Raw genomic sequence first — 17643 nt, forward strand, 5'->3', positions numbered from 1 at the left:
GATACTTGGTATGCATATCTGTTTCTGTTTCCCAAGCAGCTCCCTCATGAGACTAATTTCACCAAAGAACCTTAACTATAGGGAATTCTTTGTTCCTCAATCGACGAGTCTGATAGTCTAAGATTTTGACTAGAATCTCTTCATAAGAGAGGTTGTTCTAAATGTCAATGCTCTGAAAAGGGACTACAACTACTGGGCCACCTATGCACTTCTTGAGTAAAGAGACATGGAAGACTAGATGAACTGAGGCTAGATCTGAAGGAAATTCTAGCTCATAATCTACCTTGCCGAAGCGACTGAGAATCTTAAAGGGACCGACATATCGGGGATTGAGTTTCCTTTTCTTGCCAAACTGCTTCACTCCCTTCATTAGAGAGATCATAATATAGACATAGTTGTTGACCTCAAACTCAAGATCCTTCCTACGAATATCTGTATAAGACTTCTGCCGGCTCTAAGTAGCCCGAAGTCTCTCTTTGATTAACTGAACTTTCTCTAAGGTGTTAAATACTAAGTTAAGACCTATGACCAAGGCCTTACTAACTTTGAACCAATCGATCGGAGATCTACATCTCCTACCATAGAGAGCTTCGAATAGAGCCATCTGAATACTGGAATGATAGCTATTTTTGTATGCAAACTCAATCAAGGCCAAGTAGTCATCCCAAATTCCCTTGAAATCAATTGCACATGCCCTTAGCATATTTTCAAGTGTCTAAATGGTCCTTTCTGCTTGACCATCTATCTGAGGATGAAACATTGTATTGAGATGAACTTGGGTACCGAGACCCTTTTGGAATGCTTTCCAGAAGTGAGGTAAACTGGGTACCTCTGTCTAAGATGATAGATGAGGGAACACCGTGTAATCTGACCAACTCCCTGATGTAAAGTTTGGCATAATCCTCGGCTGAATAGGAGATACGAACTGGAAGGAAATGGGCTGACTTGGTCATTCTATCTACAATGACCCAAACTGAATCAGGCTGATGACGAGTTTTAGGCAAACCAGTCATGAAGTCCATGTTCACTTCTTCCTACTTCCAAGTATGAATGGTGAACTTCTGCATGGAACCACTAGGTTTCTGATGCTCTATCTTAACCTGCTAACATGTATAGCACTTAGCCACAAACTCTGCAACATCACTCTTCATCCCACTACACCAATAGATCTCCCACAAATTGCGGTACATCTTAGTAGCCCCTGGATGAATGGAGTATCTCGCACCATGCGCTTCTGCAAGAATTTGTTGCCTCAAGTCATCTACACCTGGAACGCACAAACGACCCTGACAACGAAGAACACCATCTCCCCCTTGGGAGAAAACCTGAACTTTCTGATTTTGAACTGACTCTTTCAGCTTGACAAGGTAGGATCCATGTCTTTCTTTTCATTCACCTCAGAAACTAGAGATGACTCTAAACTACTCTGAATACATATACCACCCTCTGAAGAGTCGACTAAGAAAATGCCTAGTCTGGCAAGTTGATGGATTGCCTGAGCTATCTTTTTCTTGCTATCCTTAATATGAGAAATACTACCCATGAAGAGTCTACTGAGAGCATCGGCCACAGTATTGGCCTTTCCCGGATGATAAAGGACACTCATGTCATAGTCCTTCAAGAGCTCTAACCACCTTCTCTGATGAAGATTGAGATATTTTTGAGAAAAGACATACTGGAGACTCTTATGATCTGTGAAGATGTCTACATGAACTCCGTAAAGATAATGCCTCCAAATCTTCAAGGAAAAAACTATGGCTGCTAACTCAAGATCATGAGTAGGATAATTCTTCTTATGAGGCTTTAATTGTCTAGAGGCGTAGGCTATGTCCTTACCATGCTGCATGAGGACACAATCTAAACCCACTCTAGATGCATCACAATATACTACGAACCCATCTGAACCATCTGGAAGAGGTAGAATTGGAGCTGTAGTGAGTCTAGTCTTCAATTCCTGAAAACTCTTCTCGCATGAATCTGACCACAAAAACTTAACCTTTTTCTAAGTCAATCTGGACATAGGAGATGCAATAGAAGAAAATCCCTCGACAAACTATCTGTAATAGCCAGCCAAACCCAAGAAATTCTTGATATCTGTTGGAGATACAGGTCTGGGCCAGTTTCTTACCACTTCGGTTTTCTGAGGATCTACTTTAATGACCGCACCAAAAATAATATGGCCAAGGAATTCTACTGATCTTAGCCAAAACTCGCACTTACTGAACTTAGCGACTAACTGATGATTTCTAAGGGTCTGAAGAACAATTCTGAGATGGTCTGAATGATCACGCTCAGTGCAAGAATAGACTAGAATATCATCTATAAAGACTATGACTAACATATCCAAGTACTACTTGAATACACGATTCATCAAGTCCATGAAAGTTGCAAGGGCATTGGTTAGACCAAAGGACATGACTAGAAATTCAAAGTGACCATACCGAGTACGGAAAACTGTCTTCTGGATGTCACATTCTCTAACTCTAAGCTGATGATAGCCTAATCTGAGGTCTATCTTAGACAAATAACTGGCACCCTGAAGTTTGTCAAATAGATCATCTATTCGGGGAAGTGGATACCTATTCTTGACCGTAACTTTGTTGAGCTGATGGTATTCAATACACATCCTGAGAGAACCCTCTTTCTTGCGCACGAATAATACTGGCGCACCCCATGGGGATACACTGGGCCTGATAAATCCCTTATCTAAGAGATCCTTCAACTGATCTTTCAGTTCCTTAAGTTTTGCTGGTGCCATTCTGTATGGCAGAATAGATATAGGCTGAGTATCTGGGAGAAGGTCTATGCCGAAGTCTATTTCCCTTTTGGGAGGAACGCCTAGAAGATCTTTGGGAAAGACATCTAAATATTCACTAACCACTGGGACTGATTCGAGATTGGGAGATTCGGAACTGGAATTTTAACATGCACGAGATGATACACACACCCCTTAGAAATCATTTTCCTTGCCCGAAGGTAGGAAACAAGATGATCCCTGAACGCTGAAACACTATCTTTTCACTCTAAGGCAGGCTCACTAGTAGCATTGGAAGTGGCACCCTGCTGGTTCGGGCAACCGGACTGAACTATGGAACGAATTTATTGACTGAAGACCTAATTGCAGACTCTCTCTAATCCTGTGGCCTGGCTTGCCACAACAAAAACAGACATCACTACTGGCTCTGCAAATACCCTTGTGGTTCTTACCGCAAGCCTAACAAAGGGGATTTATTTGGGCACTGCTAACACTACCCTGAGATTTAGAGCCTGGCACTTTGTCTTTGCTGCCTTCTATGGATTTTGTCACTGGGGCACTAGCCGAGGAAGGAGCTGGAGCTGCTGATACTACTCCCACTGAGTATATCACCCAAAATTCTCGAAGTAGACTGAACACTTAAGATCAAAGTTGAAAGAACCAATATCGGGTTCATAGGCTATCATCTAACACTTATCAATAATAATCCAACCAAAGTTGAGAAGATCGAATAGGTAACCATGGAGTAGGCATAACCAGCCTATAAATGCAGTCCGAACTAAGACAACTCAAAAACGAATGTTGCACACAAGCTTTACAATTCCAAGCTAAAATCTCAATATCTAGACTAAATAGCTCGGTCTCACCTGCCTAAATCAAACCTAGAGATGGGTAGACTTTAAGACTCCAAATCTATCATAACTTTTGAATCTCCATCCCAAGGTGCCAAATCCAAAGTTGAGCCAACAAATCCAAACCAAGGTTAAGTACTCACATCGACCATATTGTCTGAATCAGACAATCTATACCAGATTATGCCAAGCGAAAATTGAAACATAGCTGGAGAACAAAATTGCAATAGAGGATGAATCACCAACTGCAAACACAGGGAATCCACTCCATATCCACTGGAGTGCATGAACTATCAAAGCATACTCAAGAACTCACAAAGGCCACCAACCGCACTAATGATGGCAAAACTCTAAAAACATAGAGAAATGAAAATCAAGGCAGAAACTAACCAATCCAACCCTTTATCTCAGCAAAGAATATCCATAGGCACATATTATCAAGGAGAAGCACTACACCAAGCCTCATTAGGCCGAACAAATCTGAAATAGGGATTTCTTGAATCTACCCAAGTAGGAAAATCATCACTCGGTACATCTATGAATCACATCATCGAAGAAAAAAAATACCAATCTCAAAACCTAGGTCAATGTTAAGACCACCACCAGAAAATCAAACTCAAGATAAAGAATTTCCAATTTGCCAACTCAAGAAGAAATCATAGGAAAGGACACCTGCCTCTATCTCCCTAACTCCACGAAAGACAAATCATATTACGGCAAAAATGAAGCATCTAACTTCACACTTACAACAAGGAAAAACCATCACTAGGAGATGAACCCAACAAGTCTAAGAAATGAACCCAAGACATTTTGATATCAATATCAAACGCTATCGGGCAATGAAATAGCCACAAATGAAGAAAGGATCCAAAGTTGGTCAAGCTCACAAATGGGATATGTATAAAGGGATAGCCAAAGTTAAAATCTTCATATAGAGGAGGCAAGTCTAAGAGTCTCAAACTCAAGAATAAGCAATATGTCTAAATTGCCAACTTTAGAACCATATTGAACCACACAAGGTCACTTACCTTTCATATCACAGACATTCTAGAATCAATCAAACACGGTTAACCAGAAGGGAAAACAATCAACCTTGCCTCGCTAGAGAAAAAAAATCATTCAATCGGGCTGTAGCTACTCAAGCCACCAAATGAGAATCGCAAAGAAATAGAATTCTAACTAGATAATGCTAGTCTAAATAGCTACCAAGCAAGGATCAATCATATCAAGTAATAACATAAATTACATCAAATAATGACAATAATAGCAACAACAGTATCAATATTAATATAATGAATAAGCGGTGCCAAAATGAACATCAACAACAAATACCACTGAAGGGCCACAATTAGGCCAATATGCCAAGATAAATGGGACTCGATCCAAAATGCTACACCCATAGGGAGAAAACATCAATACAAATATACCCCATCCACTACTAAAAGAAATAAACCACAGGGATAGTTATATAATCATAAAGTTAATAAGAAGGTATACAATAATCAATATGAACTCATCAAGTCATATAATCATCAATAGGTATGAAACCCCAATACACACAATAAAATAAATAAATATGGGGAAATAAAATCACACCGATCATAGTAAAATTAGCAATAATGTGCCTGACGAATTTAAGGGAAAATAAATCTGAATGGGTCCAAACTCAAGCTGACAGATTAACTCATCCATAGAGGTGCCAAGTGCACTATCTCTAACTGAAGATACCACAACATCACGACGTTGATCTGAATAAGCTGAATGACTAGAACTCTCCCATCGAGGACACTGTCTAGTCCAGTAGCCAATCTCTCTGCAGTTATAGCAAACTCTTAAAGAACTACATGGCGAGAACACAAACTGAGCCCTAATGGTTGGTCAACTGATTCTGAGAGCACTTTCTAGTACAATGTCCATCCTTCCCGCAATCATTGCCTATCTCAAGAACTCTAGGCTGGCAGGTTTTATATGCTAGCTTTATCTGATCAACTAACTCATATTTGGGGCACTCTCAGAACTAGTGTCCCATCACAACAGACCCAAAAGAAAATCCTAGAATACATTGAAATACTGCCCCTCATAATCCAGAATGGCCGGCATGGCCTAAAAACCCATACCAAAAATCCACAAGGTCTGATGGGGACTCTACCTGCTATGATCACTATGACTAATCTTAGAACCACTCACAGTCAAAAATACTGGCGGCGTAGAGTTGATATGCAGCAAGCAAAACTGACCTCTACTGAAAGAATTCTCTCTCCCAAATGAACTACCAATAGCACAATACTAGGGGAATGGACTCTTACTACCAACTCCATAAGTCTCAATATATGCTCTCTCTGAGACGCTTATATAATCAATAACCTAGGAGAAGAAAAACCCAACTGCTATCAAATACTTTGATGCCAAATGGAGTCACAATACTAGTACTCTAATAACTCTATGCACCATGACTTGCTCAGAAGGATATAGCATAGGACAATGCCTGGCCTACTTGAGAAATCCAATCACGTACCAAAAACTAGTAAAGAACCCTGATGAATACCAGTAGGCCCAACTTTGGTCTGAGAACTTCTCGTTGAATAGAATATCATCCACATGTGTGAGGGATTTTCAACATAACTCGAATCCCTATTGCTGAACTTTGAAGGGCTTAAGTAGTCATGAGCTTTACCGGAGCCTAAGCTGGACCTAAATCCTTTGGCTGACACTGAAGATCTTCGACATCCATCTCTAACTCGAGTCTGATACTATGCTAAAGCTCTAGAAATGCATGTCAAAGTCTCATCTATATATTTTGACCATCTCACACATCTATTTGGTATAGAATAGAGTCAAAAAAATATGCTTGAGGCCCATAGCAATACGAATACACAACAAGAAGCTAAGAAATGAATTTTCTATAAATGTCCCTGTTGCCTCCAAAGTAGGTTACGAATTTCTCCGCACAAATCCACAGGACTCTACTAAACACTTAGCTCTTGTATGAATACATCGATAAACCTATTCTATGATACCAATTGGTCAGGACATAATTTTTTAGGTCATGATGGAGCCTACTATAACCCATTGGTAGGCAAGCCAAACCCATAGTCCAGAACAGCAAGTAATAGACTACCTAACTAAAGAAAGAAAAGAATGCAGAATAGATGTAATAAAAGATCAAATACATAATATAGCCTCAAAACCAAATGGTAGCAATACAAAAGCTTCTGGCATAATAAGGATACAAAAGAGGTCCTAAATAAATATACAGATACAACCACCTCAGAATACAACATAGAGGCAAGTCTAATATATAAGACAGAGGTAAGTAATACTCCAAACATTGAGAGCTCAATAGTCTTCGACCATGGCTGCTCCATATAACACACACATTAATGGTGATAACTGGTACTATATTCTGTAGGCTACAGAAGTGTAATATGAGTACCAAATATGTGGCACTCAGTAGGCAACTGCCAACTAAGCTCCAAAGATAAGGCAAATATATATAACATAGAAACAGTATGGAAAACTACACCAGAATGTCCAGCAACCACATAAGCCAGCCAATGATACAATAAGGATAAATTGCCCTAATCATGTCCAAGAGACTAACATAATAAGGCTAAAGAATTAATAAGGCTGCACTATCTTACTCCAGCCATACTTAGGATTCTCAACACTATATTGTATATCACCGACCAATATAGAATAAAAGGGCGAAAGAAGGATATATAACAGTATACAAGGCCAAGGATTAAATATATATAATCTGAGCAAATAAAGGAAAGAATGGATATACGATGATACCATAGCTACATATAGCTAAATCTATATACATACATATAAACAAGATCAACTCAAAGTATAGCCCAAGTCATTTTAAGACCTCATAACCATAGAGGAGCTAGTGCTAGAATACTCAGGGTTCTAATCCATATATCAAATCATCAGATGATCATGCATAATAATATAGTTGTAAGATAGAAGAGTTGAGAATCATACTTCAAATATCAATACTAAATCAATAGTAAATCTTCTACAAACTAGCCATAACAATGATTATAACAATATCAATAATAATGCGAGTAAACGACTAGTCTGGACAACTAAATACCTAGCTGAGACTATCACGTGCCCCAATCGCCCCATGCTCAGAAGGTTCAATTAGCATACAACACATCAGAAGGTATAGTCATCATCCATATGAATACAACCCTCTTCCCTCATATGGGCTAATAGATATAGGCGTATACTAGTGATAGGCAATGCATATGCAAGAATAAATGCAAAGTGCATAATCATTATCATAATGTCATTGTCATAACCATCTCTATCATAACCATTATCATCATAACCATCATCATCATAACCATCATCACCATAATCATCATCCAGCCTTGTCAGGTATTTAGTTGTCATATATAGGGCTAGCAAGCCTCAAATTGGTGGATGTACACATAAGCACATCAATATGATTATCTTCTGTCCTTTTGGGTATATCACGACAATCATCCTACAGCCTTGTCGGGTATCAATATCATCATCACAATATCCTTTGACTTTTTCGGGCATCAATATATCATCAAAATGTCCTTTGGCCTTGCTGGGTATTAATAAATCATCACAATATCCTCCGGTCTTACGGGGTACCAATATCATTATCACAATATCATCCGTCCTTACCAGGTATATATTAAGTATCATCATAATCATCAAAACACATATATATACATCAATACTAAAATATATCATCGAGTTTTACTCAGAATTTATATCATCAATGCAGCATCTTTCTTTGTCCTATATCAAAGAGAGATATATGTAGAGATAATAGGTGCACAGACTCAAGTTGTGGCCAAAAATAGTGTAAATCTGTAAATACATTGCCCAGAGTGAACTTTGGCAATAAATCATTACAAAAGTGCAGAAAGAGTCAAAATCTTTCACGACCGAAATAATTAGTAATATCAAGTCATAGACCGAAATCTGCCTTGTCCAAGTCTTTAAAAGCTGCATTATCAACCTCTTTTACATATAAGTTATTTATTAAGACAGGCATTTATTATTATGAAGAAAATCATTTTTTAAGATAGAAAGAGGGTTTTAACCTTTATTTGTTAACAATAGTAATAGGATTATAATCCAACTGGAATCGTATCAAACATTGATGCAATGATCATGATCGTACCAAACCTATGCATGCCATCACCAGTATTCAAATAATGAAACCATAAGCATTAATATATTAATAAACTACAATCACATCCATTACAAAGATAAACACTTCCTGGATGGTCAACGTATATAATAACATGGCCTTGGGCCCAATAATGTGTCCAAAATAATTACAATCATTATAATACCGGCCTTCGACCCACATACATATCCGGAACCCATATCAATTATCATGTCTATCACGAGACATAACATCTCTATAAGCCATAAAGCATATCTATAATCATCTCACATCTAGGAGGCATTTCATATATAAGAGGCATAATATCAATAAGCATCTCACATCTAGGAGGCATAATATCATATCACATCTAGGAGGCATAATATCAATAATCATATCACATCTAGGAGGCATAATATCAATAAGCATCTCACATCTAGGAGGCATCACACGTCTATGAGGCACAATATATCAATAAGGCATCTCACAATTATAGGTCCTAATCATGACTATGAGGAATATTCTCTCTGTAGGTCAAATGTTACATCTATAAGGAATATCATGGCCATTATCCGTTAATCATTATTTGGGAAATACCAACATGACTCACCAAGTCACAAAGTAACCTTACACTAAAAGCTTACTAGTCTCAAGTATGCCTAAAATTAGTACGTAAGTCCACATGGACTTATCTTCGCAACTTCACCAAACCAAGCTACATCCACAAGAACATCAAAAGTAGATGCTTAACAACACATCATCTAATGTTATATTTTTGGAATGGTCATTTCCTAGTATTCAGCAAATGGTATTAAATATCCAAAACAACTTAAACAACAACAAATCGCATGTAGATTTCTAAAGAAGTTAACACATACTATCAAAAAAAACTGTTTTTTTTTAATGTTATGAAATTAACATATCAGAATCTGACAAGGAAAAAAACTTTGGCACCAATAAGGCTCCACAGCTGTCACACACTGCATGTACTCCTTTGTCGTCAAGATTGCCTCATGATAAACCACGTAATCAGGATTGTAACCCAATCCATAGAGAGCACTTGCAGGATGCAGGTTACAAGGCATCTTATTCTTGCAATTAACACATTCCCAAATACCCTTCAGCATAGCTGCACTATGGAAGTACCTAGAGAACAATTTTTAATATGGTGGGAAGGAACAGGGAGTGTGATATGGTAAAGAAGGCGAGAAAAAGAAATTTAAGGGGTGATAATGTCATTTAATAAATTAATACGTGTTGAAAGTCTTGCATTACTAATACATAGAAAATGATGAATGTATAATTAGTACAAGTATTATTTATGCAGAGTAAAAAATATGATACCAAATAAGGTACTATTAATGCTCATTAACTAATGCATCCATTTGTTTATCAATACACTCTACCAAACGACCCTTGAATGTTCTTTAATCTTTGTGGTTTTAAATATGTCCTATAAATAGCTGAAACTAAAGTGTATCAAAAGAAGAAAGACACATTCTTTTTAAAACGAACAAAAAGAGAAAGTAAAACAAACAAATTGAAATGCAGTATATAAAACTAAGATGTGTCAAACCTATCATCAAATTTAGTATCAGCTATACAATCAATAATTTGCCATCATTTGTATTTCATTTCAGAGAACAATTAGTATTCACACTACTTGCTATTAGGGAACAGCAGAAATATTGAACTACAGTATTTTTCCAAAGCCAACAAAAGGACTATCTATTACATTTAAACAAGGCGATAGAATACAGATCTGAAATTTGATGAGAAAACCAAGGGGGAGCTGCTCATTCACCATGTCCTCGCATAAAACTGATGCTTAATGTCACCAACCATACTTTCCTTGAGTTTGAGCTTTTGTTAGCATCCCCTTGGCACGTCGCTCCGCCAGCTCCATCTCTTTTTGTTTCATATCAAAATATAAAGTACCAATTTGATGCTTTCTTTTGAGAAGCTTAGAAGGCTTTCCCTTGCTAGAAACAGGCTACAAGAAACATGTACACGTGAGAAACTTGACATTTATCAACCTTAATCATTGACAAGAGTAAAGGAAAAAATGCAGTAGGTATAGCCTATTATTAATATTTCATCTGATTTATTCCCTTCGCCTTTTTCTTAAGACCGGTACATTACTCACAATCAATATTTGGTTAAAAAGCATATAAATAAAAAAGAACATTGATTGTCAAATACCGGTAGAGATAATCAAAATCAGCTTCATAAGTTTAACCAAACCGACCCAAAACCACCACCTGCCTTCACTCCTTAAATGCAGGAAGGAGAAACATAATGAGATGAGATAATGACACATCTCAGGTACTTTGAAAGTTATATCAACTATATCACGACAGCTCAGTGCACTACATTAAAGTTTAAAAACAAGCAAATAAAGATTCTTATATCATAGCACCATATAAAGTTGCATGTTTTCTGCAGGATTGACTCACAAACATGTCAAATCGGCTATATGGCAGTACATGCTATATGTGGGGTGAAGATGAGGAAACAGCAGCCACTTGTCCTCATTGCGCAGTTGCTACACAATTATGGAATTATTCCTAAGCATTTCTGGTGAGCAGTTGGGAAGGCCATGGTATATAAAGACCTCTTTTCTTCTGGTAGCACTACAAGGGAGACAAGGAGGTTAAGGAAGATTGCGAGAACTGTTCTCAAAGTAAGGCTTCTACTGAGATGCTTATGTTAAAATACAGTTGTTTACGACTTTTGGCCAGTATAGATATACGAAGCAACATGATAGACTTCTTTAGCTATGTACAACATTGATGTTGTACAGGGGTTTCCGCCTTCTTTTGTCCTATCCAACACCAACTAAGTTCCTGGATTCTTGTGTTAAAATGAAACATGAACCTTTAAGAATGGTGATTAAATGCAAATCAATAAGTGAAGAAAAGGGGAAAAGGACAAAATGCTTACAACTTTGAATCAAAGCAGCAAATGGAAATCTGGAAACAGGCGCAGCACATACAAAAGAGGAAATCAAAACGAAAAGTGGTGAAACCCATGTCCAACAGGAAAGCTAGAAGTGTCACGTTAGGGGTTGCCCGTCCCCTGATTTGGGCCCTGGGCCCAGGTAAATCAGGGGGCTCAATTTATAGATCTTTATACACCCTAATAGATGAAAATCTTCATTCACTTGCAGAATGAGTTTGAATGAAGTGAAGGATACCAAAAATATGGGGAATAGAAAAACTTGTGGTGCAAATGGTATCCCTGTAGAGGTTTATGAGCGCGCCTCGAAGAGACAATTGTATAGCTAATCAAGTTACTCATTGCTAAATTAACGTGTGTAAGAATGTCGAACAAGTGTTTTCGAAAAATAACAATGAAGGTGATATTCAAAGAACATACTGCCGTGTCTTTGAATTTTGTATTGAATGAAATGGATTCAGATAAAGCAAAATGGATACAGAAGATTCATATAGTTGACCCAATTAAGTGGGCAAATGTAGTTAATTTGTCGATGATAAATTTATTATTTTTTTAACTGTCGAACTTGTAGAATTTAAGAGTGTCTTAATAGGAATTCTTCAAAAAGAAGTATCTTGATAGAAATTGGCAATAAAAGGATACAAATGCATATTTTTAAGATAAAATGCAGTATTCTACGTGAAGTTAGTATTTGCCAATGTCGCAATGCACCCTTCCAATTGCTCCAATCTCCATGATTCTTTCATGCCCTTCCCACCCACTTTGTTACATGACACTCACTCTCACCCCCAACCCACTCCCAAATCTCAAATACAATTGCTAATAGCTCAAGTTAACTAGTTCACCTTCCAAATCCCTCTCAGATTCTTGCACGTGTCTCTTTATCTAAACCCAACGGGAAGGGAAGATTTTATCAATGAGAAGGAAGATCATATTATTCTGGCTGTTATTTAAATGAGATCAGAATTTGTATAGAGTTCCCAGTATCTCCACCTTTATCCACATGATGATCAGATTCAACGACCATTATCACCACCTAGGTGTCTACTGAACCACCTGACTCAATTTTCATCTAGGTTCATCCATTCTTCAATTTCAATAACATTGAGCATTCTTCTATTGGATAGCATTTAAGATCTTGACTACCGCGAAGCTCTTTAGCTGTTGAATTTTAGAATATAACCAGTTGACTAACTATTTAACTGTTGCATACGGCTTTGACATGTGCAGTATTGTGGAAGCTACTTCCATTCTACCCTGTAGATTTCCATAAGAAAAATGACACTAAGTCAAATCTGTCATCGATGATATGAAGAAACAACAACATTTCCTGTTCTCTTATAAACCAGATTAGTTGTGATTGTTTCATGGTATCATTATATTATCCACCCATACGTTACTGTACTTCGATTTCTGTTCTAATATCCTCAGAACAAGCCTATCCACAATTGAGATTTTATCGTCTAACATATTTTTTATCTCAATTTCGCAACTCCTCTGGTATCCAGAAACAAACACTTGTACAGAGTCAAATCATGGTAATAGCACTAAAAACAACATAAATTGAACCAAACAATGCCAGAGGAAAATGCATAAAATATTCATATTCACTTCAACTTGACTTAACTAATAATTGACAAATACATTTTTGCTAGTGTGTGAACATGCCAACAAGATGAATGAACAAGAGCATCAAACAAGAAGCAAGAGAAGACATCTAAACTACCATTACCAGCAAAGAGAACTACTCAATCCTCCCACTGGAATATCATTTGTCAACTTTTCATATCAAGGGATAGAAGCTAGAATACAAGACTGTCCAGAGTAAACATCGCCTAGAAACATGCATTATAACAATTGATGGATCGAGTAAATATATCTCACAATGCTATCAGCTGTCTAAACCTCTAAGATTTATTTTTATCCTGCTCAAAGTCAATAGAAAGAATCATGAACAAATTTGGATAATAAAAAAAATCCAAACTTAGCACAGACAGATGGTTCAAACCAAAAGTCCAATAACAAACGACACATTCACAATAATGTCCATCTTTCCAAAATTAATATGCAGTACTAAGAATTAACTACAATTAAACTTTATGCTTCTTATAATTTAGTAGAAGAACAAGTAACTTCATAGACGTAGTAAAGATGTACCTGGTATGATGGCCCAAAGGCAATCCCGGTAAGCCTTGTCTGGTCTTCCCTTGGTCTATTCTTCATCAACTCGTCCTGGTTCACCTCAACAATATTCTGTGGAGCATCACTCCTGCCTCTCTTCCCAGGCACTCTAAAAGCAACTTCGGCCGTATCAGTAATTTCTGATGCTGATGCTGCTGTTGCACTAGATCCATCAGTCCAATTATGAAAATACTGCTCATAACCAGTGTAAGTGCCATAGTCAGCATAATTCACATCTGTTGGAGCAGCATGAGAATAATCAGTAGCCACATCATTACCATAGCCAGCATAACCTTCATAACCCTGTGCATTCCAATTAGTGTAATCACCTGCAACAGCATTGTGTTGAGAGGGAACATCAAAACCTCCCACATTTGAACCCTCACTGTACCCTGTATTGGCATTAACTAGAACATTGTAGCTAGCTGGATTAAGAACAGGGACATCTGCTTCAATGGTCAAAGATCTTCTTCCGGAGCCCGAACCCAAAACACCCAAAGTGGTGGAGTTCTTTGGGGCAGGAATGCTCGACAAAAATGACTTAACCGAACAAGTTTGAGCAAGAGTTCCAGACCTATTTCTTTGTTTGTCTTTTTCATCCTCGTCCTCATCTTCATCCTCGTCTTCATCCACACTATTAGAGAAAAGGTTGACAGGAGGCTCAAATTGAACAATCCTTTTGGGTTTAGGATCCGAGGAAGACAAAGGGGGATCTGGTTTGGTGGTCTTTGGAGGTGGAAGGACAGAGAAAACCGATGAAGAAGAAGATGTGGATATAGGTTGAGGAAGAGAAGACAAGCGTTTATCAGTAATTCCAACATTACGTGGCCTCAATTCTCCATCATCATCCTCTTCAGTTATTGAAAGGGATTTAGGTGGGCGTAATGAAAGGAAAGAAGATGAAGAAGTTGATTTTGGGGGAGGAAGAGATGAGAAAGCTCGGCTGGGGTGCTCTACTTCATCTTCATCTTCATCTGAAGAAGCATAGTTTGCAAACAAAGATTCCATTGGGGGTACAATAATAGGTTTTCACAATATGGCAAATGAAAGCGTTTAGGGGCTAGGGTTCATATACAAGAAGCTTACAGCCGGATATTTCAAAGGCTCGTAGGATATCTCTACCGAGCTCCGGTTATGAGCTCGCAAACCTTTTCACGGATCTTCTAATATTAACTACCGTATGTAACTTACATGAGGTCAAATTTTTCAAAACAAGTTGTCCAAAAATTGTAGAGGTCCCAATAACTATTCAATTGTTCAGTGCACATAATAGTAGATGTTATTATAATAATTATTTAATTAGAGTAGAGAGAATAGAGAAAATAATTCTTATTTCTTTCCTTGAGGATGAATTACAATGAGGGAAAATCCTTTTATTTATAAGGAAAAATTAATCTTGGAGTTTGTAATTTTTCTATAAATAGACATACACAATAGATGGTAAATAGGCATTTACTGTATATGGTAAAGTAGACATTCACTATATATATGGTACATTTATAACACTCCTTCTTGAATGTCGAATTGATAGATAATACGCATATTTGCTACCTTATTAAAAACCTTACAAGGAAAATCCAGTGGGATAAAACCTCGTAAGGGAAAAAGAGTACAACACGTATTAAATCCCCCTAATGAGAACATCCTTGAACCTTTGCATTCCGATCTTGTGCACCATCTTCTTGAAAGTTGTAATTGAAGGAGACTTGGTGAATAAATCAGCCACATTATCACTTGAACGAATATGTTGCATGTTAATATCACCATTCTTTTGGAGCTCATGTATGTAAAAAAGCTTTGACGAAATGTGTTTCGTTCTATCTCCTTTTATGGATCCTCCCTTAAGTTGTGTTATGCATGCTGCATTATCTTCATATAAGATTATGGGTATATTGTCACATTTCAAATAACATTTTTCTCGAATGAGATGTATCATACCTCAACCATACACATTCTCGGCCTGCTTCATGAATAACTATTATCTCAGCATGGTTCTATGAAAAGGCTACGATAGAATGTTTTGTATATCTCCAAGATATTGCAGTACCGCAACATATGAACATATAACCAATTTGATATCGAGCTTTATGTAGGTCAGATAAGTACCCAACATCAACATGACCAATAAGATCAGGACTGCAAACTTGCTAACAAATTAACTGAAAAAGGTTATATCAGGCCTTATAGTATTTGCAAGATACATTAGTGCATCAATTGCACTAAGACATGGTACTTCATAATCAAGGAGTTCCTCATTCTTTTCTTGAGGTCGGAATGGATCCTTATTCAATTTTGAATGTTTCTCATTTAAGCAAAAATTATGTTGCTTTTGGAAACTCTCCAAGAGTTGCAACAATTTTCAAGCTATAAGCTTATACAATATAAGGATTATAAATAAGTTTCTCAGAAACTTTTATATGCTTCAAACATTTTGAATCCTTAAAAATGTTTTCGTATAAAGTTTATCAAGCGACAATATTCAACATTTCATGTGTGACATTTTCAAGTGTTTGGACTGCAAATCAAATAAGTTTTATGCTTACCAAAATATATCCTTTCATATCACTTGATAAATGTTTATACGTCAGTATGCTTAAATAAATATTGAATTCAGATCCTCGTAATCTCTCATAATATTGCATCAATATTATATTAAGAATATCATGAACAGTATAACATAACATTTTGAGATCTCATCACTTCATTATTTTCAGGTACCTGAATCTCTCATAAGGTTTTATGAGGTGTTATGTTGTAGACATTGTCTTCTTATTATGATTATTTGCTCCTTATTCTTTTCAAGGATTTATTTCATTTGGAACCGATAGGTTTACCATACTTCACACATGCATAGACTTTGTCCTTTAGGGACACAAAATAGGAGCACTTGCAGCTTAAATATGATATGCTTTCTGCAGTTGACTTGAATTATCTTTTGAATGAGGATCTGATGATAATTCCTAACATATTTCATAGTTGCTTATAATATCCCCCTTATGTTAGGAAAACTAACATACATCCTCCATCTTATTTGAGAAATCCATCTTTGTGCATCATGGTATATTCATTAATCATAGACCGCACATCAACTATTGGATGGAATAGTTGCTTCCTGACCTTGAACCAACTGAGAGGAAAAAATTAATCATAATTTATTGGTCTAATGCATACAAGTGATATTGTACGCAACATATCATATTTCAGACCAACACATGAAGTTTTATTCTCATTAGCAATGGTGTAACTATTTATTGAAGGCATTCAATGCCAAACCATTTTCATCAAGATGAATTATCTTGATTACACAATCTAAAAATCGTGCTTTTAGCTCAATTTTATTGAGCAAACAACTTTATGAATGTCAAACTGTAGGTTGAAAATAATTATAGAAGTGATCATCTTATATCGATGCATCTTAATAGATCATATGGCAGGTAAATAGACTCTTATTCACTTTTTATATTTTTCAGATTTTGAGGGATCCAATCCAATAATTAGTTGGTCAAACCAACTTATCATAAGAACAAACAACATGAACAATTCTCGAAGAATTTTTAATTTTTCATTACATGTTCATCACTCAATATGTACATCTTTGGGATGTCATAATCGTTCATGTCAACTTATGAACTTTTATTCTAGCAAACTCCAAATTTACCATGACATGTACCTTTTTACTTTAGTAAATTCCGGATTTACTATTACATGAATAAATTTCAGATTTACTACTTTAG

At 36.8% G+C, this 17643-nt stretch overlaps 1 protein-coding gene across 1 annotated transcript; it reads right to left on the reverse strand.

Annotated features, from left to right (window-relative positions):
• Nucleotides 1-10371: 10371 nt before the first annotated feature.
• On the reverse strand, nucleotides 10372-15164 carry LOC107842417. The gene is made up of 2 exons (XM_016686255.2): nucleotides 13886-15164; nucleotides 10372-10763 (listed from the first exon to the last, which is right to left on the reverse strand). The coding sequence occupies exons 1-2, from the start codon at nucleotides 14915-14917 to the stop codon at nucleotides 10605-10607; spliced, it is 1191 nt and encodes a 396-aa protein (XP_016541741.1). The 5' UTR covers nucleotides 14918-15164; the 3' UTR covers nucleotides 10372-10604.
• Nucleotides 15165-17643: the final 2479 nt, after the last annotated feature.

This window comes from Capsicum annuum, chromosome 9, assembly GCF_002878395.1.
Source record: "Capsicum annuum cultivar UCD-10X-F1 chromosome 9, UCD10Xv1.1, whole genome shotgun sequence".
Classification (NCBI taxonomy): domain Eukaryota; kingdom Viridiplantae; phylum Streptophyta; class Magnoliopsida; order Solanales; family Solanaceae; genus Capsicum; species Capsicum annuum.

Bases quoted from the DNA above. Each gene is read 5' to 3' on its own strand.
- LOC107842417 (XM_016686255.2), bottom strand. From the start codon at position 14,917: ATGGAATCTTTGTTTGCAAACTATGCTTCTTCAGATGAAGATGAAGAT. The intron at 10,764-13,885 runs GTACATCTTTAC...TGTTTCTTGTAG, and splicing joins CCTTTGGGCCATCATACCAG to CCTGTTTCTAGCAAGGGAAA.